The sequence below is a fragment of the Panthera onca genome, chromosome B2 (assembly GCF_046562875.1).
Source record: "Panthera onca isolate mPanOnc1 chromosome B2, mPanOnc1 haplotype 2, whole genome shotgun sequence".
NCBI lineage: Eukaryota > Metazoa > Chordata > Mammalia > Carnivora > Felidae > Panthera > Panthera onca.
In genome coordinates, this window is record NC_138343.1 from 55,570,742 (window position 1) to 55,598,100 (window position 27,359).

The following is a 27,359-nucleotide window of genomic DNA, read 5'->3' on the forward strand; positions in this document are numbered from 1 at the left end:
CAGTAACTGGAAAACAGGATTTCATGGGCAAAAACATCTAACACCCCTGTACCCTTTACTCTACATGAACTATATGGCCATGATATCCTAAACTTGAACAGAAGATAGTTGCCTTCAACAGAGCATGCACTTTCCAGTTTGCCAGTCTCCACCACTCCTTATTGTTGCACCTTGACAATTATATACACTTGTGAGTATTTGTGACCCCTAAATATGTTGATAACTACCTGTTAAATATGTTTTTATTTTTTAAAAAATGTTTATTTCTGGGGGGGAGAGAGAGAGAGAGAGAGAGAGAGAGAGCGCAAGTGGGGGAGGGGCAGGGAGAGAGGGGAACAGAGAACCCAAAGTGGGCTTTGTGCTGATAGCAGCAAGACCCATGTGAGGCTTGAACTCATGAATGGTGAGATCATGATCTGAGCCAAAGTTGGATGTTTAACCAACTGAGCCACCCAGGTGCCCCTAAATATGTTTTTTTTTTCTTTTGGTGGAGCTAAGTATCTTTAATTACTATTGAAGTCAGAATTTCATCTTAGGCTCTTTAACTGGCCTTAATACTAGACTTTGCAACACATCAGGTTCTTCAAGAGTCTACGATGATCTAACAGCTCCCTTTTCCAAAGCTCTGACTGCAGATGGTTTGCCTAATACTTTCCTATTTCTAGTTGAGGCGTGTTTCCAGTTATAAAGTAATCTGCTGAGAAGAAATGACTGACATGCTGACATATCCTCATCTCAGTAAATGATTAAACAGGTTTCAGTTACTAACTGGGACACTTCCTTAAGTTTTCTTGGGAGACTCATCATTCAAATGACTAGGGAAAATAGTTTTGTAGCTTTTCTTATTAAAGTCTTGCAAAAGATATATTATTGCATATTTAAAATTTTTTTTGATGCTTATTCATGTTTGTAGGAGACAGTGACAGAGAGGGGCAGAGTGCAAGAGGGGGAGGGTCATGGAGAGGAGACACAGAATCTGAAGCAGGCTTCAGGCTCTGAGCTGTCAGCACAGAGCCCAACGCGGGGCTCGAACTCACAGACTGTGAGATTGTGACCTGAGCCTAAGTCGGACGCTCAACCAACTGAGCCACCCAGGTGCCCTTTATTGCCCTTTATATTTTAAATACAAATTGACTATTTAGGGAAGTAGTTATCAAAATTAATCTTATAGTAATAAAAAATCAACAAATGCAATAAATGGATAATTTGCGAAAACACATTCTTCCTTAAAATCAACAGCAAGTATCCTAGATGCCTAAAATAAGTATTCCAGACGAGGACAAAAAAAATAGTGTGTATCAAGAGCTGGATTCTCACTTTGTTGAAGTAAATCCAAGCAGTAGCCAATCCACTGTTCATGCATGCAGAGGTCTGCAGATGGCATGAAAATACAACTAACTTGTAGAATAACTGGGAAAATATCTCAAATCCAATAACCTTTTGTAAATTCAATCTCATCATTGACTATAGTTTGAAACATAGGAGAATTGAATTACAAAATGAGGGTGAGTCATTTTATAGTGAAGAGTACCACTTAAATGAATAGGAAAAGCTGTTATATACTTAATATGATAACTTTTATTAAATTACTGGATGACTGCAGTGACTTACACTTAAATTTTCATTAGAAGGGCTTCCATAGACTCTTAGTATCAAATACAGGGATCGCATTAAATTTATAGCCTAAACACATGGTTTTTCTTGCTTGAAATTATCCTTTTGTCAGAACCTTTTGAAAAGCATGCAAATGACTTACTACATTTTTATTATATTAAATGCATATTCTCTGTGGCTTGTTCAGGTAATAACAAAATCTGTTGACTCAATGAATTGATTTAGTATTTTCAGACACTATTAGTCTTTATGTATAAGGCGTCTGGAGCTAGAAGATGTGATTTTGAATCCAACATTTACTACCTGAATGAACTTGGGAAAATCACTTGACATTTCTAAGCTTCAGTTCTTTCTGCCTCAAATGTTACTGCAAGGATTAAATGAGACAAATTGGCCTAAACAATTAACACAACGGTTAGGCCAAAAGTAATGTTAGTTATTATGAATCATTAGTTTCAAGTAGTCTCTGAACAACACAGCACTGGTTCCCATTGTGTGGGCTCTGACCCTTGAGGAGCCAAGAAATTATGCGAAGGAGTCCAAGAACCCATTGGTTCACCAAATGTACATTTGTACGGTCACTGTGTATTCTGACTTTTTTTAAGTATGTAGATGCTTTCTCATTAATAAAATATGAATTCATTTAAAAGCATTACTGTTTCCATAATGATTCAAGTCATTATTTACATCTTCAAGCAACTGACATTAATATGTACAATTATTAGTTGTTGAGTGTATGATACAATTTTCGTATGCTGTGCTGGCTCTCTTCCCTTTGCCTACCCACTTCCATTCTTCTCTCCAGCTTGCTCTGTACTCTGGGGATGACTAACAGCAACTCCATATACTAGATTTCTTGTCTTCTGCCTCCTAATGTATTCAACCAATAAGACCAAGAGTAGGAGACTGGAAGGAGGGAGGAAAGTGAGGTCAGGGCGTTAACTCCCTGAACTTTTCTCTTTGTGGGATGACCAGAGCTACCATTCTGAATCAGAAGTCTGAGTTCCTGTCAGGAGGCCTCTCCAAATAGTATTCTCTGTTTCCTCTCAAAACAAATTTTGGTGACAAACACCTTGCCCCAAGGATACTAGTGCCAGGGCATCGTATTGTCTCTTGTGGTTTCCCTATACTCTGCTTGTGAAAATAGTTCTCTCATTAAACTTTTCTCAAATTATCCTAATTTAAGAGTAATTTCCCCCCCTACTGTGTGGACCCTGACCAATACAGGTATTCAAAAAAGGGTCTTCATTCTAGAAAACTTTGAGAACTTAAATATCAGAAAGAGATGTATATTTGCTCTCCTAGCACAGTCACTTGGAATTTACAGAAAATAAGATCCTTTTCCTAGTGAATTCCTCACCTGATTCATGAATTAAGGAAAGCAAAGTCTTCCATTTTGATATTTTGCCTATTATACAAATCTGAAGTTAAAGATTTACAAAGGAAAAAAGACAGTCTCTGCAGCAAATGGTGTTGGGAAAACTGGACAGTGGCATGCAGAAGAATGAACTTGGACCACTTTCTTACACCATACACAAAAATAAATTCAACATGGATGAAAGACAGGAAATGTAAGACAGGAAACCATCAAAATCCTAGTGAAGAAAACTGTAGCAACCTCTTTGACCTTGGCTGACGGCAACTGGCTAAAAGGCAACTGACAGAATGGGCAAAGATATTGGCAAATGACATATAGGATAAAGGGTTAGTATCCCAAATCTATGAAGAACTTATCAAACTGAACACCCAAAAAACAAAGAATCCAGTGAAGAAATGGGCAGAAGATGCAAATAGACACTTTTCCAAAGAAGACATCCAGATGGCTAACAGACGCACGAAAAGATACTCAACATCACTCACCATCAGGGAAATACAAATCAAAACCACAATGAGATACTACCTCACACCTGTCAGAATGGCTAACATTAACAACTCAGGCAATAACAGATGTTGGCGAGGATGCGGAGAAAGAGGATCTCTTTTGCATTGCTGGTGGGAATGCAAACTGGTGCAGCCACTCTGGAAAACAGTATGGAGGTTCCTCAAAAAATTAAAAATAGAACTACCCTATGACCCAGCAATTGCACTACTAGGTATTTATCCAAGGGACACAGGTATGCTGTTTCGAAGGGACACATGTACCCCAATGTTTATAGCAGCACTATCAACAATAGCTAAAATATGGAAAGAGCCCAAATGTCCATCGATGGATGAATGGATACAGAAGATGTGTTGTGTATATATACAATGCAATACTACTCAGCAATCGAAAAGAATGAAATCTTGACATTTGCAACAATGTGGATGGAACTAAAGCGTATTCTACTAAGCAAAAGTGAATCAGAGAAAGACAATTTGATTTCACTCATATGTGGAATTTAAGAAACAAAACAGATGAACATAGGGGAAGGGAAGGGAAAATAAAATAAGATAAAAACAGAGAGGGGGGCAAGCCATAAGAGACTCTTAAATACAGAGAACAAACTGAGGGTTGCTGGAGAGGAAGTGGGTGGGGGGATGGGCTACATGGGTGATGTACATTAAAGAGGGCACTTGTTGGGATGAGCACTGGGTGTTGTGTAAGTGATGAATTACTAAATTCTACTCCTGAAACCAATACTACACTATATGTTAACTAAATTGAATTTAACTTAAAAAAATAGAATAAAGGGAAATATTCCAATTAGGGTTTAAGAACCTGTAAAGAAAATATATAGTTCCGTCCCAGGTGCAAAGGGTAGATGTAATATTCAAGCAAAACGAACTATATTGCTATCACTACAGAAGTACTTATAAATACTAAACCAAAACAAATAAACAATTTTTTTAATTCAGAATTAAATGTAGAAATGAAACAATAAAAAAAGAGCTCAACTATCTTAAAAAAAAAGATTTACACTGGAAAATTATAGTTTCTTAACATTTCACACCCAAATTAAATTGCCCTTAGAATCCATGATCAAAATTGGTCTTTTGATTTTCATTTGCAATATTACTATTTAAGCTTAAGTGCATGCCAATAAATTTTTTTTCCTACATCTATGGCTTTGGTTTGGTATACATTCTTGCTGAAAATTTGGGCATTGAGAAAAGTCAATTGGTTGGTAAAACCTTATGAATTTACATAATTTCAGAAGATTGATCTCTGAAAATGTTAATGACTTTGAGGAGTACATAAAAAATGGGGCTTGAGAACATGGACAGAATTTAATATTTAGTCCAATTAAAGTTGTTAATCACAGGATGTAACTTGTCTTAATCCAAAGACTTCAATAATTGAGTTCCCCTGGAAACTGCAATACTAATACTGCAAGTTGATGCTTGCATAATAAACTCATCAATCCATATTTTTTTAAGTTTTTATTCTCATAGACACAGAGCAAGAGAAAAAGATGGTCCAAGACCCGTGATATCATCGTCCTCTTTACCAGTCCTTAATATGTCATTTATGTTGAGCTGCCTCCTAAGGAATCTTCAGAGAAGTCCCTTTTCTGATCCATTTGAAAATTTCCAGAACTAATGACACCTTACAAGACAACTGGGGATTAATTAAAGTTGTTATAGCTTCTGAACTCCAGGTGAACCTTTCTAGTGTGTTACCTTGTGAACTTCCCTTAGACTCTCTATTGAAGATGATATAATTACTCCATTTAGGTACCTGCCAGATTCTACTCTATAATTTCTACAAATTCTGTATTCACCTGTGCCGACTAGTCATTTAAAGACCACTTTCTGTAAAGATTTTTATTTTTTATATCAATTCTGCTAAGTCACACATAATTCGCTATTTTGCTTTCAGATTCTAAATTGGAATTTCTTCTAATTTTGGCCATGACAGTGCCAAAATAATATTCACATTGTTTATAAATGATGGAGATGTTTTATGCTCATATATTTCTCTTTAGTCAACTTTAGAAACTTTCTCCATTTCCCTCCATAAATCCAAATAATAATTTTAAAAGTCCAATTAAAGAGCCACCACTTTAAAGAGAAATAGTTCTATACTGATTCTTATAAAAAGAAACTTTCTCTCACTTATAAGTTCTAATACTTGGTTACTCTATAGTTGTTTCACTTATAATATAGTTATTTTAATATATACACAGCTCACAAATGACTCTTCAAACAAATTGTTAGGGGCAAATATTAAAATATAATTAAAAATTTCAAAAAATAAGTGTTGTCACTGCATGGCGAGTATACTCTCTGACACACATAATCATTTAATAAGTTCTTATCTAACTAAACTGCTAATATTACCTTCTGCTGGCATAGTTGGATTGATAGAAATAATCTAAATATAGGAATTTAATAGAGTATGTCATGAATTTTCTCAGTGTTTATCCATTTCTATTACAAATTGGTACTATATTTAAAAATTCTTCACAGAGTTTTCTGAAATGACATTGTTAATTTCATTCATTCATTAATGCATTCATTTATTTTTTGTTCATTTATTAAACAAATCTCTACTGAGAACCTCTAGTGTGCCAGATACTCTACCAATATCGAGGATATGTTTTGACCAAAATAGATATTTTATAATTATTGTATCATAGAATATTAGTATCATTTTAATTAAGTTCATGACCTGTTTTCTTTATCACTTCTGGTTAAACACTAAGATATCTCAGAAATATATAAATATTTTGTCAATAAATGTATTACATAGAATCTTGCATGTTGTATTCTCCTTTGAGGGGAGAGGCTCTATTTTTTTAAGTTTATTTCTATATTTTGAGATAGAGAGATAGGGACAGAGAGAAAAAGGGAGGGAGAGAATCCCAAGTAGGCTCCGTGCTGAGAGTGTGGAGCTTGATGTGGGGCTTAAACCCACAAGCCATATGATTACGACCTGAGCCGAAACCAAGACACTTAAGTGATGGGGTCACCCAGGCACCCCAAGAGGCTCTTATTTTGTATCTTCACAGTGTAGGTAGGCATTAGGTCTGACATTCATGTATTCAACAATCATCTATTCAATAATACCCTATGAAAGACTCAACACTAGATACTGTGAGGGACATGAAGGTATGAGACAAAGATTCTAGGAAAGTAGTAAAAGTGATGAGTAAAATGTAAGACAGAGAGAGAAAGTGCCATAGAGAAATAAATGTATGGTGCTGATAAAGCAAAACCAGGCTATTCCCAAATAAAGGATTAAGAAAAACATTTTTGGAAGAGTTGGCTTTGAGCAGCGCCCATGAGGATGGGATGAATTTAGCCATAGGAAGTGGAATAGATAGGAAAGGGAAAAAAAGAAGATAGCAGAAGTGCATAGAAAATATATTTTTACATATAAATTATACTTCATTAAGAGAAATTTTTTTCTGAAATTATTCTATTACTTTTTATGCATACTTAGTTCAATTCTTCTAACATTCACTTTTTAAGTGTTCAAAAATAAGTTATTCTAATCCCCAAATTTTCTTCTTCCTTGTGTCTTAGGGTCAGTTAAGCCCATTTAAGTCTCACCAGAGAAAGATGCAGAAAGTCTCTTGCTTTCAGAAAATTATTTCAAAATCTCTATCAGCTGAATGTAGCTCTATAGAGCTAAATCAAGAAATTATTTTACTCTGTTCTAGTTGTGTTTTTAGTGAGTGGTAATTATTTTTTCTACTAAATCATTTCTGAAACAAGCTATAGAACTTTATTACCACCATTTTTATGCACTAATATACAAGGATGAGCTAATAATTTGACTGAAAATATTAGCAGATGCTATATAAATATACAGCCAGTTTGCATACAATATTCAGTGTCTGTAACATGATGCAAAACTTTCCCCCATCCTAAATAATTGTGCTGTGTTTCAATATGCAATTGGGACAATTAAGATATCACCCATAATATAAACCCTTAGCTCATGATAGCCCTTGTATTTCACATACTTTGAATTAACCAATTACTCAAAATTGAAGAGGGTCATTTCTATAATGATATGTTATGCTTAGCTTTAAAAGTATCAGTTCACACTCATCTTTTTCCTAATTGCCCACAATATTCTAAGTAGAATTTCCCTTCATGCCTTTCACTATGTTGTCCTTCAGACCATACAAAATGCACCTTATGCAGTACATGTAGATTTCCTCCACTCCATAATGACCTTAAAGTTGTTTCTTTCTTTGTCACCCCCCCTCCAAATATTACTTAATGAAGCATCCAGATCTCTGTGAGTCCCAGTAAAGTTTATCAATAAATGGACAATGCTATGATTTTGCAACAATTAATTTATTGGTTTCCATCAATTATAGGTAGTGAAGAATTACGTAACTGTCATATGGACTCCTCCTACTTTCCCATGATAATTGTAACTTTTTTTTTCAGAAAAATATTTAGAAGATTGATTTTTCTAAGAATGAATTTGTTAATGCCAATTTTTTTTACATAATTGAAAAAAAAAGTAAAACAGAAACGACCTATATGTCCTTCAACCCATGAATGAAGTAACTATAGCACATCCTAACAATGAAGCACTACATAGTAATGAAAAGGAAGAGAAATTTGATACACATAAAAACATAAAATAAATATCAAGTACATCATGCTAAGTAAAGAAGCCAGACTCAAAGCCTACATATTGTATCACTTCTACTTAAATGACATTCTAGAGAAGTCAAAAGTGTAATGGCAAAAAACTGATTGTGGTTTCCAGGGCCTAGGAAAAGTTGGCTGTACAGAGCCATAAAAAAACATTTGGGGCTGACTAAATTGCCCTATAACTTAAGTTTGATGTTGGTCACTTGATAGTTTGCATTTGCCAAACTCATACAAACTCTGTACCCTAAATGGGCAAAGTTTAATGTATGTAAATACTACCTCAAAAAAATGACTTTAAAGAAGTAAAAATTCATTGATATTTCAAATTTAATCAATCTAAAGAGATATAGTCAATAATGATTTAAAGATCCATCAAAATAGGAAAGAAATTATTCATTCCATAAGATGTTTTACAAATTTTCCCTTTTCAGAGCACTAAAAGCATTCCTGTATCTTTTGTTTTACAAATAAAAATTACAGGGGTGACTGGTGGCTCAGCTGGTTAAACATCTGACTCTTGATTTCAAAGTTCATGTAAGCTCAGTTCATGATCTTACAGTTCTTGAGATCAAGCCCCACATCTGGCTCTGCTCTAATTGCACAGAGCCTGCTTGGGATTCTCTCTCTCCCTCTGTCTCTCTGCCCCTCCCCTGCTGGCATGCATGCTCTCTCTCCTTCAAATAAATACATAAGTATTTTTTAAAAATTGCATTTAGGAGGAAAAAGCTCCATTGAGCAAGTGCTTTGTGTTTCATTGTTGTGTTAATTATGAATTTACTAAAATAATTTCTCAAACAGTATTTTGTTACATAAAAGTTATTTAATGAGTTTAGTGGTTATGATAATCACCTAGTCTTAAAATAACACACTACTATTATTTTTAAAATTTTTTTGAGAGACAGAGAGGACGCACACATGCAAATGAGTTGGGGAGGAGCAGACAGAGGGAGAGGGAGAATCCCTAGCAGGCTCGATCTCAGAAACCCTGAGATCATATCTGGAGCTTAAATCAAGAGTCCGTCGCTGAACTGACTGAGCCACCAAGGCTTCCCAACACACTACCATTATTAACAATTGCTAGATTATTTTCTTTTACCTCAGTCTAGTAAGCAATTTAGTAATTTAGAGAGACGATGGAGAAAAACCACTGCTAGAAACTCTCACATAATATAACTGGTACTCTGATACAAGAAACAAAATAGCAGGATTAGAAATAATCCTGACAAGGATGCTTTAGACAGCAAATGCCTTACCTTTGCGTTTGGGTGGCATAGCTGTTATCATAAGTCTCATAGGTCTGGTCATCATATTCACCCCCGTAGCCATCATCATACCCCTGAGGCAGAAAATGGTAGAGAGACCTATTAGCAATCAACTTGATTAACTTTGGTCTGTTTTTGCTTAATGAGATTTTATATAATGTGACCTTAATTTAGTTTTTATGTTTGCTTAGTTACTCTGCATCAGATTTTACTAGATGAACAATTTTTTCATACCCTTGAATAATATTTCATGGATCAGAATAATGTCTAATAATTAAATTCAGCACATCATTGAAGTAGCAATACCTACTCTAGGATTTATCCAGAATTTTGATCAGTACTACTGAAGAAAATATAAAGAATGAAAAATAAATTTTCTTTTGAAAATATTATAGGTAGATAGTGTGCTAACATAATGCTAGTTTTATTTTTTACAGCCCCACTGGGAGTTTTTTTTTCTTACCCTATAAAAACGGGATCCTTAAATTGTGATCAACTTGCAGTGAGAAAATGATAGTCATCATTGCAAAACAAACAAAAAGAATAAAGGGAGGGGGAAGAAAAAGGAACGAAGATGGAAAAGGAAGGGAAGAAAGGAAGATGAGAAGGAAGAGAAGGAAGAAAGAAAGCGATGGAAGGAGAGAGGGAGGACAGAGGGAAGGAAGGAAGGGAAGAGAAAAAAAAGAAAGACCATTTATTTTGCTGTGCATTCTATACTTTTTAAGTCTCATAAACAAAATGATGTTGGTGGTGAGTCTTATTATCTAACTAAAATGGTATCAAAGCTAAGGCAGACTTGTCATTGCAGAATGTGAAAGCAAGCTAGCAGTTATCCGATCACTTAGTGAGAGATTTAGTTTTATTTCCCTTTGTAGTCACTGACTTTATTCAAAACCCTAGCCATCCACCTGGACTATTCCCTACTTCTGAAAAAACCTCTAGTTTTTCTGCTTCTGGACCTTTGCTGGTGTGTCTCTTTCCCTGGAATGCATTTCCAACCCATCCCACAAGTTCATAACTTCATTTCAGTCTGGAGGATTATAAATCTCTCTATTGTGTTCAGAAACTTAAAAAATGTGTGGATATGAAAGTTTCTACTTCAATCTTGACTAAGATCATTGATCCCATTTAATCTGAAAACTAATAATTTTCATGAATTTAAGAAAGTTTTAAAAATATTATGACTTCTCCATCTGGTTTACCGTTTATATAATGCTATTATTTATAAATGGGGTTTTCGGAGTCTGACTTCAATTTCTTTTATTTTTCCACTTATGGTTTCCATCTCATCATATTTTTGCTCTGCAGTATGCAATAGTTTCTCCATTAGATCTTTGAATATTCTAATTAGATTCCTATTGAATTAAAAAATTAAATATTTGGAAGTTAATTTTAACGTATAAGATTATTTAAAAATAATACTAAAGGGTTTATGGCCAAAAAACAGCACTTCCTTGTCCCTCTCTAACCCCTGGTTCTCTTTAAGGTTTTTTCATCTATTATTTTAGTATTAATTTTTGTGTTATTAAGTAATATGGTTAAATTAACATTCCTTGATTTATGAATTTTGATTATTTCCTATTGGCTAGCCCTTCAGGTTGTAAAGGATTTAGTGCTGTTATAGACTCTTCCCCATATTTTCCCTACACATTAACATAGTTTTCATCATAACTTTCGTTAGTCAATATCTACATTATCATTAAATAACAATAAATATTATTCACTAAGATTCCAAATAGATTAACACACTTATTTTTTTATTCTCACATACTTTTTGTTTTTCCTAATGTTAATAATTCCTCATTCATTTTATTATTTTCTTGATTTTCTATATAATTCAAATTATTTGTTTTTAATTTTCCCAACAGTTCTATCAAACTAGCAATCATATTTTAAAATAGTCAACAATACCAGATAATCTATCATTTTGTTTTGTGTTACCTGGAGAGTCTCTCTCACAGGGCCAACTTATTGCACTTTGGTCTGGACTGAGAGCAGAGTGGTTTTCCTAAGGACCACCCTCCCACCCCACCACCACTGTTTGTATATGAAATCTTTTACCAAATTCCATTTTCACTAGTTCTCTTTTCTTCCTGAAATATCTCTTTCAGTAACTTTTACTAAGTGGTATATTGGAAAGTGATACTTATTCTTTCTCTCTCTTTCTCTCTATCCATTCTGGATATCTGATATCTCATCCCTAAATACTTCAGCTTGGATCTCCTGAGTATAAGGATATTCTCCTACATAAATACAATGGTATTACTCCCACCAAAAACACTCCTAATAATCCCCAAATATCATTTACTGTGTAGTCCATAGTCAAAATTCTGCTATCGTCAAAAACATCTTTTACAGCTACCTTTTAAAAATCAGAATCCAATCAAGATTTGTGAATTGCATTTGGTTATTATGTCTGCTTAGTATTTTTAGAACTAATGTAGTCCTCCAGGTTTTTTGTTAAGTTTTTATTTAAATTCCAGTTAGTTAACATACAGTGTAATATTAGTTTCAGGTGTACAATATAGTGAATCAATACTTCCATACAACACCCAGTGCTCATTACAAGTACCCTCCTTAATCCTCGTCACCTAATTTACACATCTACCCCCCCACCCCCAACCTCAGGGGTGAATTAACAGTCTGTTTGTTTCTTGGTTTGCCTACCTCTCTTTGTTTTCTCCCTGGTTTGCCTCCCTCTCTTCCCCCCCCCCCTCCCCTTTGCTGGTTTGTTTTGTTTCTTAAATTCAACATATGAGTAAAATCATAGTATTTGTCTTTCTCTGACTTATTTCACTTAGCAAAATCCTCTGTAGCTCCATCCACGTCATTGCAAATGGCAGGATTTCATCCTTTTTTATGGCTGAGTAATATCCCCCCCCTCTATATAGATTATAGATTTTATATATATATATATATATATATATATATATATATATATATATATATTATATATATATGTCTGTTATATATATATATCTGTTATATATATTATATATATAATATATATGTTATGTATATTATATATATATATATCTGTTATATATATATGTGTATATATATATATATACACACACACACACACCATTATATATATATCTGTTATTTATCCATTCATCAGTTGATGGAACTTAGGCTGATTCCATAATGGTACATAATGGCTGTACACAATGGTGTTATAAATATCAGGCTGAATGTATCCCTTCTAATTAGTATTTTTGTATCCTTTGATAAATACCTAGTACTGTGATTGCTGGATCATAGGGTTGTTTTCTATTCTTAACTTTTTGAGGAACCTCTATACTGTTCTCCAGAGTGGTTGTACCAGTTTGCATTCCCACCAACAGTGTAAGAGAGTTCTCCTTTCCTGCATCCTTGCCAACACCTGTTGTTTCCTGTGTTGTTAATTTTAGCCATTCTGACAGGTGTGAGGTGATACTCATGGTGATTTTGATTTGTACTTCCTGACAATGAGTGATGTTAAGCATCTTTTCATGTGTCTGTTAGCTGTCTGGAGGTCTTCCTTGGAAAAATGTCTATTCATGTCTTCTGCCCATTTCTGCCTATTTATTTTATGGGGGTTAAGTTTGAGAAGTTCTTTATAGAGTTTGGATACTAACCCTTTATCTGATAGGTCATTTGCAAATACCTTCTCCCATTCTGTAGGTTGCCTTTTAGTTTTGTTGATTGTTTCCTTCACTGTGCAAGAAGCTTTTGATCTTGATGTAAACCCAATAGGTTATTTTTGCTTTTTTTCCCATGCTTTAGGAGACATATCTAAGAAAGAAGTTGCTATGGCCAGTGTCAAAGAGGTTACTGCCTGTGCTCTCCTCTAGGATTTTAACTAGACTTCCTAATGTCTCACATTTAGATCTTTAATCCATTTTGAAGTTATTTTTGTGTATGATATAAGGAAGTGGTGCTGCCTTCCAGTTTTCACACCATTTGTTGAAGAGACTGTCTTTTTCCTGTGGGATAGTCTTTTCTGCTTGGTTGCAGATTAATTGGTCATATGGTTGTGAGTTCATTTCTGAGTTTTCTGTTCTGTCCTACTTTATCAATGTGTGTGTTTTTATGCCAGTACCATACTGTTTTGATCACTACAGAAGTCCAGAATTGTGATGCCTCCAGCTTTGCTCTTCTATGTCAAGATTGCTTTGGGTATTCGGCGTCTTTTGTGGTTTCATACAAATTTTAGGATTGTTTCTTCTAGCACTGTGAAAGATGCTGTAAAGTTGCAGGATACCAAATTGACATACAGAAACCAGTTGCATTTCTGTGCACTGATGATGATGAAGCAGCAGAAAGAAATTAAGGAATCAGTTCCATTTACAATTGCACAAAAAACCAATACTATACCTAGGAACAAATCTAACCAAAGAGGTGAAAGACTTGTATTCTGAAAACTATAAAACACTGATGAAATAAATTGAACATGACACAAAGAAATGGCAAGTCATTCCATGTTCATGTGTTGGAAGACCAAATATTGTTCAAATGTCTATACTACCCAAAGCAATCTACACATTTAATGCAATCCCTGTCAAACTACTCCAGGCTTTTATTGGTTTCCATTACACTGCCTTTTTGAGTTGTCTAGACCAATTGTTTGTAGACTGTCTCACATTCTGAACTTGTTTGATTATTCTCATAATTACATTTTGCTTCAATATTTTGGAAAGGATACTACATATGTGATATTGTTGGCATATTGGACATTTATCTGGTTATAGATTTTTAAATTCTAATCCCACACTGGATCAGGTAACTGAGTGTAGAAGTTTAGACTGAAAAATGATTTTCAATCAGAATTTTTGAGAGTTTTGATTCAGTGTTTTCATCACTACATATTGGTGCTGAGAATTCCTGCTACTTGTATGTGACCTAGTTTTATTTTATTTCATTTCACTTTTTTTCTTTCCTTTATGGATGCTTTTACAAAGTTTACCTCTAGCATTCTGAAATTTTATAATGCTGTGCCTGTATGTGTGTATCTCTTTTCATTCAGTATGCTGGGTACTCAATGAGCTCTTTCAATTCTGGGAGCTTATATTCTCCAGTTCTGGCAAATACCATTGTACTTTTGTTCTCTCTTTCTAGTACTCTTACTAGTGAGATATTGGATCTTCTGCATTGGTGCTTTAATTTTACCTTTGTGTCTTATGTAATATCTCTTATTCTTTTTTTTTTTTGTTTACTTAATACGAGAATTCTATAAATTAATCTTCCAACCATCCTATAAAATATATAGTTTTGTTTACACAGCCATACCCCACCAACACACATGCATGTATACACACACATTAACAACCATTAGAGTGTGGACATGAGGTTCCTGTGTTCTCAGGTGACGTTTAGGCATCCTTATTCTCAATTCAAGGCTTCATCTCCCCTTGGGTGGAACAACAGTTAACATCATAGCTGGGATTTCCCATAGCTGCAACAGATAATTGAGCTTTCTGTCTTGGGGATCATGAGGTCAGTAACTAGGGGATTAATTGAATTTGCCACAGGTGTTTCAGGGACTGCACCATCTTTTCAAGCATCCATGCTATTGTTCTCCATCAAGATTATAAAAATATGGCTTCATTCACCCTCCTTTGTTACTCAGGACTCACGAGCTCTGACTTCCATGAGGAACAAGCAAACAAGCAAGTTTTGTTTTGTTTAGTTCCATTTTGTTGTTGTGTTTGTGTCCCAAACTAGAAGAGCCAAGGAGGGGGAAAGTACATGTCTTCAGAGTTTCTAACCCCTAAACTTCTTCTGCTTTTCTTGTTTCTATCTGTTGAAATGCTACTGATGTCTAAAAGTTATTATATGATCTTTAGGAAAATTTTCCTGCTTCTTTCAAGCTTATGGTAACGCTCTATTCTCTGAATTCTATTTTTTATGTTTATTTATTTATTTTGAGAGAGAGAGAGACAGAGAGGAGGGACAGAGAGAGACACAGAATCCAAAGCAGACTTCAGGCTCTGAACTGTCAACACAGAGCCAACGCGGGGCCTGAACCCACAAACCGTGAGATCTTGACCTAAGCTGAAGTTGGACGCATAACCGAGCCACCCAGAGGCCTGTATTCTCTGAATTCTAATAGCCTGTTGTTTTTATCTCATCAGTACTTAGGATATATCATATGTACAGTACTAAATATATACTGTATATTTATTTTTACAATTTTATTTTATTTTTTTTAGAATTGAAGCTCCTGAAAAGCATGGATTCTATCATAATTTAATCACTTTTTTAGATACCTTATCGTGCTTAGCATAGTTTATTCCATAGAGTATTTGCTCAATAAATATGTATTGAACTGTTAAATTAGCACAAAGGAGAGTATTCTCATACAGAGTAGATACGGATTGACTCAAATCTATCACCACTAAAAGAGAAATATTTCAAATGATGATTACACAGTAGTATTATCTCTGTTTATGAAGAATAGCTTTACCATTTAGTTTGTGGAAGACTAATACATTTTCCCTCCTCACTTACACTTTTCTTTATTTTTTTAAGTCTTACACAGAAAATCCATAGAATATATAGAGATCTTTCCTGGCAACCCACAATTTCATAAAATATATGGTACAGTAGTCCCCAAATAATTCTCCTTACTGTAAAAGAGAAAGTAAATGTGGATACTTGTATATAGTCTATTTTTGTTTTCTAACACTTGATATAAGTATTTATGTAATTTTCTTAGGACAAGTAAAATTATGGATCATGCTGGTAATGTTCTGAGATAAATCAGTAAAACAGACATGCACCCTAAAAAGTCAGTTGGTATCCGCAAGAGATTCAAATTAAATATGAATATTCAACTAAGAAATCAAAAACATTTTTCCCATTTTTGCCCTACTGTTTCTGCTGTTTCCTTTGAAGAAATTGCTATCTTATGTCTCAGCCTATTCACACATTTCTACTAAAAAATTAAGACTCTTGCAGATGCTACTTAAGTTATCAGGGTGTCAGAGTAGCATTTCCTACATTTCCTACTGGTGTCCCAGTAAAAGCAAAAACACTTCCTGAAATTAAAAGTTTTAACTTTGGGGGCACCTGGGTAGCTCAGTCAACTGACTGAGCATGACTTCAGCTCAGGTCATGATCTCACGGTTGGTTCATGAGTTTGAGCCCCACATCAGGCTCTGTGCTGACAGATCAGAGCCTGGAACCTGCTTTGGATTCTGTGTCTCCTCCTCTCTCTTCCCTCCCCTGCTCATGCTCATGCTCTCTCTCAAAAAATAAATAAACATTAAAAAAGGTTTTAACTTTATTTTCTTTATCTCTCACAAAAAACCAAAATGCCCAAAGAAAAAAGATTCATTTTTTTCTGGAACATGGTCATGAAGAATATCTCTTCTATCTTGAATTCCTTCATATTTGTGAAATTATAAGTTCTTTAGTTTTCTGTTCTTTGAACCAAATAAAAGCAGATCCTTAGAAAATGCAGTCTTGACTGTTTTCCAGATCCTCACCATGTCCTCTACTATTTGCTTAAGTTACAATGTGAAGTGTAGCCTGACAGGAAGGCCTGAGTGCTATGAGGAGATGATGATTTCTTCATAGTTTCTTATGAATTATAGGTCTCATTATACATACACTCTATGAGTACTGGCTAAAGCAGCATACAGGACAGATGTGTATTACTATAAATACATAGCTGTACAAAGCCAGCCCTTTTCAAATCTGCTTTGAAAAATATACTTCTCTGCCTTATTATGTTACTAATTTTTCAATTTGATTTGAACACTCCATCTTGAACTATGATTTCTGCACCAATTTTGGGTTTTCAAATCTAAATAGTATTAGCTCTCTATATAAGCTTAAAATAATAGTAATTCACCAGACTTTGTATCAGCTACTGAATTTATTATCCAGGCAATAAAGATAGAAAAACAAGACCTAATTCCTGTCTTTGAGAGCTCTCAGCCTGTGGTGTTCTGATAAATGATTACCAAATGGCTCTTCAAAAAATTGCATGTATGTGTTTATGTGTGTGGTGTGTGTGTGTATGTACATAATTTCACTGTAAATTTTACTGACATAAGCACACATTTTACAAATAAAAATCAAATTTATAAATATGTATAAATTACATTTATACTCTAAGATTATATATTTTATATTAAAATTTATAGCACAGAACTTATAGATAAAATATATAATTTAAGTTTTATACACATACAACTTCAGTGTGACATGCTATCTCTTGTAAAATAAGTTTTATAATTCTGCTATTGCAGTGATACCACAATAAATCACAACATAGATAAAACGTGATTACTTCTTTTTTCAAGATACTCTATGAACATTAATTAGCATAAATACAAAGAAAATACACCTGGGAACATCCTAATAAAACTGCTGAAAATTGAAATTTTAAAAGCACCAGGAAAAACTGGTACATTATCCCTAGAGTGCAACAAATAGAGACAAAGCAGAATTTTTCAACAGAAATGATGGAAGGGAGAAGACATTGGAATGGTGTCTCCTACATGTTACTGTCTTATTCAGCAAGTAAGACTCCTCTATATCCATGAACATTATAATTCTGACATAAATGTCATTTGAAATTTTCATTAATGTTGGCAAGTAAAATGAAAGGAAAACCTCAACTATGTATGTCAGAACTTTACTTATTTGTCAGTTATGTGAGCAGGTCTGTTCTAAATTGGACCATGGTTTTCATATACTAGAAGAACATTTCCTCAATTTTGTGTTTTGGTCACAATGTAAAGGCTATAGGCATAACAAATTTTAGTTTATTTTTTTAAGTTTTTTTTTTTTTTTCGAGAGAGATTGTGTGCACACATACATACACACTTGCACGCACATGCTGAAGAGGGGCAGAGAAAGAGGGAGAGAGAATCCCAATCAGGCTCTGTGCTGTTAGCACTGAGTCTGACTTATGGCTTGAACTCAAGAACTGTGAGACCATGACCTGAATTGAAATCAAGAGTCCAATTTGACAATAAATTTCATATGTTGAAAAAAAAAAAAGAAAAAGAAATCAAGAGTCAGAAGCTTAACCCAACTGAGCCACCCAGGCATCCACCATAACACAATTTTAAGTTAAATCTGTATTATTCATTTTTTCTCCATAGTTTCTTAAATCCAAATAATCAACATAATAAAAGATCAAGTCCTGGCTTTTAGGATTTACTGGTACTACGGTATAAATACTTATGAGTGATGTCAAGCTATCAGCATGAAAAACAACAAATTTGGGAAGAGATAAATAGTAATACCCTATTATATATTATTTCCACCATACAAAAACAACAGACATAAATAATCTAGAGCATAGATTGTAACAAAGTAATCACATATTGATGAAAATATTAACTATCTCTGTTTTTAATAATTTTTTTAATGTTTCTTTATTTTTTGAGACAGAGAGAGAGAGAGAGCATGAGCAGAGGAGGGGCAGAGAGAGAGGGAGACACAGAATCAGAATCAGGCTCCAGGCTCCAAGCTTTCAGCACAGAGCCCAATGCAGGGCTGGAACCCACGAACTGTGAGATCATGACCTGAGCCGAAGTTGTACGCTTAACCAACTGAGCCACCCAGGCACCCCTAATTTAATTTTTAATAATAGCTCTGCTTAACAACCAATTCACAAAGTCCCTAAAAATTTTACAAAGGGTCTTGTGAGCTGGCACAAGTCAGTTGTAGCATGCCACTGCTCGTGGCCTACTGTAGGAGACCAACAAATGTATAAAAAAAATTGAAATTTTTGAAATGGAAAAGTGTTTAATAGAGTATGTAATGAGTGCTATGGAACTACAATGGAAGGAATGAAAGAATTTCTCAGGAAAGGTATTTGAGATGGTTATTTGTGGATAAATAAATTATTTCTAGGTGGACCAGCAAGTAGTATGAGAGCATTCCAGTTTCCAAGAACCTCAGGCGTGAATGCATGACACCATAAAAGAAAGTACTGTTTGGTGAACTGCTAGTAGTTGGATCTAACTAAAGCAGAAAATATCTATGAAATGGTAGGCAAGTCTGATTAAAGAAATAGAAGGAGTAAAGTTTGAAATTCTTCCTATGATATGGTAAGGAGTTTATTTGTATCCTGTAGAGAAGGAAGCCATGGAAAGGTTTCAAGCAGTGGAATGACAAAATATACATCTGCATTTTGTAACTTACTTTTTTGACTCTTAAAAATGCCAAGTCTTTTGGGACTAGGCTCCATTTTACCCCTCTATTTTCTTGAATATGTTAATCATAGTTACTGAAAATCCCCTGGATGACAACTCCAACATTTGAATCATCAGTGCCTTTATTTTTTCCTCTTGGTTTGTATTGAATTGATACTGTTTTTAACAAGGTCTTGTAATCTTTCAGTGAACTCTCCTCAATACTGTGTACGGAAACTTGAGAAAGCTTTGGCTGACGGTATTTCCTTCCAAAGGTGATTAAATGTTCCTCTGGTAGGCAGTTAGAAAAGCTGCAGATGACCTTGATGTCATGAGAGTTGGTTTCAGGTAGGTGGACCTAGGGGGTTTAGGCTTAGGTAGTCTGGACTACAAATAGAGCTCTGGAAGTCATCAACAGATAGATGACCATTGAAATAACAACCACCAGAGTATCTACTGAGATGAAAAGCTTAGGTTACTTCATGTTCTACATGAACAGCGTGTTATAAGCCCCACTCCTCTCTTTAATTGGTCTTCATGTCACTAGGAAATGAAGGCAAAACACCCAGTATAATAAATATAATCATGTTTTCTACAAGAAGAACCCACACTAAAAAGAAGATCAGTCTTGATTTAATAGAAAGATGTTATTTGTTGAAAATCCTGTTGTAAAAGATGCCCACGCCGATGTGTTTTCTTAACATTGACCTGTACCTATGAGAATCTCTGGCTGTCCCTGTGTGCACATTACTGCCCCCACAGACACCAAACCAAAACATTTTGACAATAAGGGAAACATAAATAGATTATATATTGAGTTTCCTCTATATAGAGAGATTTTTCTAATCAGCACTCATTTATGGAATTTCTGAAGATTTCTTATAACTCAAAAAGGGACTCATCATTCAAAAATAGTTGAGACCATCTCAGAGCATAGTTTAGGCATGCATAAATTTGTTTCCAAAATATTAAATTCTGTTACTGACAGTGTGGTTAATGATTACTGTAATGAATTTACTTATCTGGAAAGTTAAGTTGGATCATATGAAATTGCCATGTTTGTAGGTCAAAAATGTCAAATATTGGCAATTTTCTATAGTTCAACCTAATACTAATATAGAAACTATAAAAACGAACATTTTTTATCAAATAAAGAGAAGCAAAAATGTCTTATGATGCTAGTAAATTATTGTGATTTCCAGAAGAAAATCATTTGGAAATTTAAATGATATGAAATGTCATCTTCACTCTGTTATATACCCCCACTTTCTTTGAAGACTTTTAAATTTAACAAGCATTAGTGACAGATTTAGCATTTGCTATTATTCTCATTTCAGATTTTATTTTCTGTAAAAGGTCAGTGGATATTAAAAGAAAATAAAAGGAAATAACATTGAATTTTCTAATACAATTGAGAGAAAAAGAGAATAAAGACAAGCATGCAATCAAGAACCAATAAATATGTTAGAATTAAGTAATTTAATTATTAGGGTCAAGATCATAATTTTGTCACCAAACAATAAAATACTAGGCACAGAAGCAATTTGCAAATGCTGCCCTTTAATGTTATTGAATATAATTAACAGGTCAGATAGGAACTTGACATTTAACTTTCTTTATGAAGTGTGGTTAATTCTTATAAACATATGTTCCTTCTTTAACTTAGTGAGTTAAATCATAAAATGCATAGAATGTCCACTTCATATATGATCTTTTGTTACTATAATAACACTTCTTTATAATTATACAAATTAAAAAAACATATCATGAAATATTATTAAAACAAAAACTAAACACAGAATCCCAATGTCTTAATAGGTAGTATTCCCACAGGATGTAATAATCAATGCTTATGACAAGTATCTCCTAAATTATGGATTATTTATAATTTCTCATGTTTCTTTTCTTAAAAGTTTTATTTTTATGTGAATATCTCCCTACTGCTTTTTTTTTTTTTAAATCATGCATTCCCTGTTTGGTGCTGTATAGATGGATTTCTTACAATACAGAAAGGATTTTAATAGTATCTTCCATTTCTTTTTTCCCACTGAAAGAATGGCTGCCTATTAGAGATTGCTGGTTGGTTTGGAGCAGCATGGCAATGGATACCCCCCAACGTGTAGCTTTTGTTACTGATGCAGTAGGTCAGCTCACTCACTCACCGTGGGAAGTCGTTATCTCTTCAAAACCATCCTACAGCATAAGGGTCCACATAATCGGTGGGGAGTCACCACACCTAACAGTCTAGTTCTGCAGTGAGACAAAACCTTGAATTTTTGGAAAGTTTTCTATGGAAATCAGTGAATAAGTCCCTAATAAGAGCTACTCTATAATACCTTCATTTCCTATGTAGATTGTGGCTATTAATCAGTTTTCCATATATATGTACACTCAGTATGAAGGTTAGAAATTGCATGTATCTGAAATCTTTGGAAATTAAAAGCTCCCAAAGATCTGTAAGACCATCTCTGACAGCTATATGCACATGCATATCTACACTACAAAATTAATCTCTGGGGAGGCTAATTCTGATTTAGATAAGCCCAGTAAAATCAAATAACAAACTTCAGTAGGTACATCTGGAGGTTATGTACATTTCAAGATAAAATTGATAATATCACATTCACGTGAACAGCATTTGGATTTGTATACAACCAGCATGTATGAGAAGACCCTTAAGTACCAGTACATGAAGTGCTTATACACACAGAACTTCCTTAAAAACCTACATCAACCCTATAAAGTATGTTCTGTACCTTTACACATCCATTTTACAGATTAGGAAACAAGTAATTTCATGAGGTCACAGCCCATCAGCAAATGGCCCGGCTAGAATTCAATCCTAGTCTCTGACACTGTCTAGTGCTTAATGTCTATTTATTTTACTAAAAGCCTAATATCGTTAATGGAAAAATATAATTCTCATGACTATTTTAAAATCATTATGAGTATGCAAGTTTTAAATAATAATGAAAATATAGTTTGAGGTTTTAGCAGTTAAAAACATATGGGGAGGGGAGCCTGGCTGGCTCAGTCAGTAGACATGTGACTCTTGATCTCGGGGTTTTGAGTTAGAGGCCCACACTGGGTGTAGACATTACTTAAAAATAAAATCTTTCAAAAAAAAAACACATGAGGAAATAATTTCAAAACATGCTGGGTTGATAATTTTTTATTATATATTTTAAAAACAGTGTTATATCTTTAAATGTCAATAACCCTGCAGGGTTTGAGATTTTGATCTACTTTTAAGTTAATAAGCTAACCTATTACTGTTTCATGGATGCTGGCAGAAAACATGAGGCAACTAGGGACTTCATTACTCACAGTAGAGTAATAGCCAGAGCTTCATATTGGATTGTGCCTGTAATTCATGCGTCCCACCACCCAGGGGGGCAGTGCAGGTGGAGCCAAGCTGGATTCTTGACAGTCATTGGGCTGCATTACAGGGGCGGAGTGGCGAGTTGCAGGGATCTTAAACTAAGCAGAAGCAAACCTGCTCTTTGTCTGTGGGGGGTGTTACCTCATCCCTCAGTGTTTCTTGTTCAAAACAAAGCCCTGAAAAACAGCATGGATAATAGGGCCTTGTATTCTTGGCATGCCCAGGCAGAAAGTGCAAAGGCAGTCAGGGTCCACAGTAGATTCCTTCTCCCAAGAAGAGATAAGCAAAATGCATGAAATCTAGGAGTCCTTTAAAAGTAATGTTTGATATTGAGGAAAGATAGATAGATGATTATATTGTTTCCTTGTTTATTGAATATCTACAGGCTAGGTTAGCAACTCATAGTGAGTGCCTTTAATTTTATCTCTTCGGAAAAATTGAAGGTGCTTTCTCCTTTTTTTTATTCTGAACTTCTTTTGCTTCCTAGACTTCTATAGTGTTTTAACCAAGGGGAATGGTTAAAACAACTGTTTTCTATTACTAGCAATAAACATTGCTCCTAAAACATAGATACACATTTTTAGTGAGACTCCCTGCTTCTTCTGAATATTAACATTTTCTACCATCCTGGTTTCAAATTAGCTTCTCTTTATTGGAAAGAATGACTGAAAATTAATTTCCAAGATTTTACAAGTTTCAAAGCTATCTATCTATATTTTTGGTGATCAATACTATTAAATGTGGTTTAAGTTTCCAAGTAGGTGATTCTGATACATGAACACATTTTTAAGTTTTCTGGTAAAAAAGTATATAATAAACCAAAGTACATCACAAGCTCTAGATTAATAAAAATAGTAATACCTGGTGTTTGGTGAGGACAGACAGAAGTAGTAGCTATTTAAAAAATTCTTCCATGGTTTAATTTAAGTTAGACATCCTGTAATATTTTAGTTGTTTTCCATTAGTTATGCCATGAAAAGTTGTTAACTTTACGTTTTTTGAGAAGATTCATTTATTAGTAGGATTCTCCTACTTTTTATTTTATAAATGCCTTTTATTTTTATTTTATTTTAAATTATCATTTTATTTTAGAAAGAGAGTGTGTGTGAGCAGAGGAGAGGGGCAGAGGGAGAGAGAGAGGGATAGAGACAATCTCAAGCAGGCTCCACACTCAGTGTGGAGCTTGATGTGGGGCTTGATCCCATGACCCTGGGATCAAGACCTGAGCCAAAATCAAGAATTGGATGCTCAACTGACTGAGCCACCCAGGTACCCCTTTTAACACTTTAGGAATCAGACAGCAGTATGTTCAATCTAGTTAATGAATAGAACAATGACTATCGAAATTGGAAGTTTAAAGTAATATACTAATGAGTGCTAGTTCGCTAATGGATTCATTTTAAATGTGCTAATTAATGCTTTATGTACTTTGCACCATAAGCATCAGTCCTACTTCAGAATACAATCCAAAGCAAATGCTTTAAATCAGTGTTATAAGTGTCTAAGTCCTTCTAATTCACTCAACAGAAAAAAAGATAAACACTGTCATGACTAAGAACAAGATCAAGTTTTAGAAAACAATTCATCTTTTTCATTCATTAAGTACCAAAAGGTTAAAGATGAATAGAAGGGCACTGTCATATCTTAATATATTTCTAATCATAGGAATTCAGTGAGCTGGCCACACAAGGGGAGTGGTTTTTGTTTGTTTGTTTGTTTTTTGTTTTTTTAGAATTTCTTTTTTTAAAGGTCTTTTTACCTGCAATAATACATAAAGGGCCTTGAGGTTGCTGCTGTTTTAGGCTATAAGAAACTAAAAAAGTCGTTGTAAGGAATCTGATGCAAATGATTTGATCCAATCTGTGTATAGCAGGGAATAAATTAGAAAACAAAACAAAATAGAATCCTTAAAGTTAACACACCATATTGACTCCTGTCATACTTCTTGGCAATAAGATGTTGGTTGTGGAAACAGGGATTTTAATGGCTTGCAAAACAAGAGTATGATGGCACGATGTATCTGTTTAATATTTTTCAGTATTTCTTCCCCAAAACTATTTGAGCTATGATCTTTAGTAACATTTTTTTTTCAATTAAAAAACAATTTAAGAATCTATTATTTACATTCATAAATAAAGCAATTTTGATATTTTGTTTTATACAATAATCACTTTCTAATAAATTATTCATCAGGCAAATGCAAATCAAAATGAAATAATGATTTCATATAAGCCAGTTAAGTAATCTTCATTTTTATGGTGACTTTTTTCAGTTATACGGTACTATGTGTAACAAAAATTCCTGTATTATCCAAAGGGGAAGGCATTTCTAATATTTACAGATTCCTATGATTAGAAATATATCAAGATATAACAATGCCCTTCTATTCATCCTTAACCTTATGATACTTTGAATGAAAAACATGAATTGTCTTCTAAAGCTTGATCTTGTTCTAAGTCATGAGAGCATTACCAATTTTATTTTTCTGGGATATTTTGTTTCAGCAGTGCTTATTTTCATGGAGAAGAGGTAAACATTCAAATTAACTAAGTTAATAATAAAGTATATTGACACTGAGTAGGGAGGAGTCTCACTGCTGAAGTAGGTTTAGTCCTGATCTTTAATATTTTACTTTTTATTTAATGTTTATTTATTTTTGAGAGAGAGAGAGAACACAAACAAAGGAGAGGCAGAAAGAAAGGGAGACAGAAAATCCGAAGCAGGCTCCAGGCTCTAAGCTGTCAGCACAGAGCCCAACACGGGGCTTGAACTCACAAACTGCAAGATCATGACTTGAGCAGAAGTCAGATGCTTAATGGACTGAGCCACCCAGGTGTACCTTTAACATTCTACTTTTAAAATTTCTCTCACCTACTCTGGTCAGAGTTTACTTTTTTTTTTTTTCTTTTTTAAAGGGAACTCAGGTTCTTCTTGGGGCTGATTGATTGATTGATTCAGAAGTATCTTGGAAACCCTCAGCCTGAAAGACTGAGCAGGCAGGGGCCCTCTGTCTTCACTGTAACCAGACTGGCTGTGTTTTAAGTTTTACATGAGATTTCTTTAAAAAAGTCAATCTAAAAAATTTTATAAACCATGGTATAGAGCATTCTGCTTTATTAAACATCTTTACATGTTCTACTATAACTCACAAATGTTAGCTATATGGGCTAAAAATATCAGTTTGTCATATAGAAACTCAATTTGGTATCAAAAGATCATTCAGATTGCTATATTATTTTATTAACTATTCATTTACTCTGTGGTGATTAATTTCTTTCCAAATTTATCATTGCATTGGCTTATGTTAAAATGCCTGTTATATTTCATACGGGGAGACTTTATATAAGTGCAGTGCTCTCCAGTAGGTATTTCTGTGATACAAGTAGTAGCCTCCTAAGAATTGTGCTGTCCAATATGGCGGTCATAGTCAGATGTAGTTGTTGAGTACATAAATGTGGCTAGGGTGACTTAAGAACTGAATTTTTAGTTTTATTTAATTTTAATTTTAAAAATAAGTGGCCACATGTGGCTACTTGGTACCATATTGGACACTGCGGCACTGCTGAAAGATACATATGAAATACTCAGCTACCAAAATTTTTTTGATGTGTTTTCTTTTTCAGTTCAAACTTAAGGAAAGAGGGAGACAAAGCCAAAGGATTTAGATTTTATAAATGATTTCATTTTGATAGCAAAAATAATATATTTTTTGAATCTGCCATCCACTCTCTCTTCATCTTTTCTGTCTCACTGTATAACGTATCTTTGATTTTCTCGTGATTTTGAGTGATTTTGCTTTCTAGTGAATGAAACGGGTTGGGAACTTGGAGGGCATTTTCAATAAAGTCAATAAACTGACTTTTTTGGGAGTATCCAGAAATAAAATGAAGATACTACTAATGACATAATAATCTTTGATAGTTCTGAGAAAATTTCAATATGCAAACATCCAAACACAGCAAGGAGAAATGAGCTTAAGGGAAATGAAAAACACTTTCTGATTCTGCACTTATCCTTCTTATAATCATTTTAAAAAATCAACAAAAGAGACAAATAGACCCATATGCCTGAATCTTTGATGCTTTCAAGACTGCTATTTTAAAGCAGAATCTTATGTTGTCAGTTCTATATTCTTTAATGTTTCCTTATAAACTAATAGAATGACCTCTGGGTTTTGTACTTAAGGAAGCTTTCAACATTCACAAAATTGAAAATGAAAGGTTATTTTTTTCTCAAAATGAACTTTTTTTTGAAGTTTCAAGTTTTTATTTAAATTTTAGTTAGTGACTATACAGTGTAATATTAGTGAAGTTATTTTAAGAATACATAAAATTACTGTGTGGAAAAGGGTAGAAGGCACCAGAAACATGTTATGTGTGATATTATCCATTTTTTTTTAAACAACAAGAACAGCAAAAGAAC

At 34.1% G+C, this 27,359-nt stretch overlaps 1 protein-coding gene across 6 annotated transcripts in view; it reads right to left on the bottom strand.

The window, feature by feature from the left end:
* KHDRBS2 (KH RNA binding domain containing, signal transduction associated 2) overlaps positions 1-27,359 on the bottom strand; it is a 600,763-nt gene that overhangs the window by 40,710 nt on the left and 532,694 nt on the right. For all 6 annotated transcript variants that reach the window (XR_013555660.2, XR_013555659.2, XM_078447041.2 and 3 more), the window contains exon 7: positions 9,408-9,490. Coding sequence is in view for 4 of the 6 variants with exons in the window: in XM_078447041.2 (XP_078303167.1) it covers positions 9,408-9,490 (83 nt within the window). In the remaining 2 variants the exon portion in view is untranslated. The remainder of the gene's footprint in view (positions 1-9,407; positions 9,491-27,359) is intronic.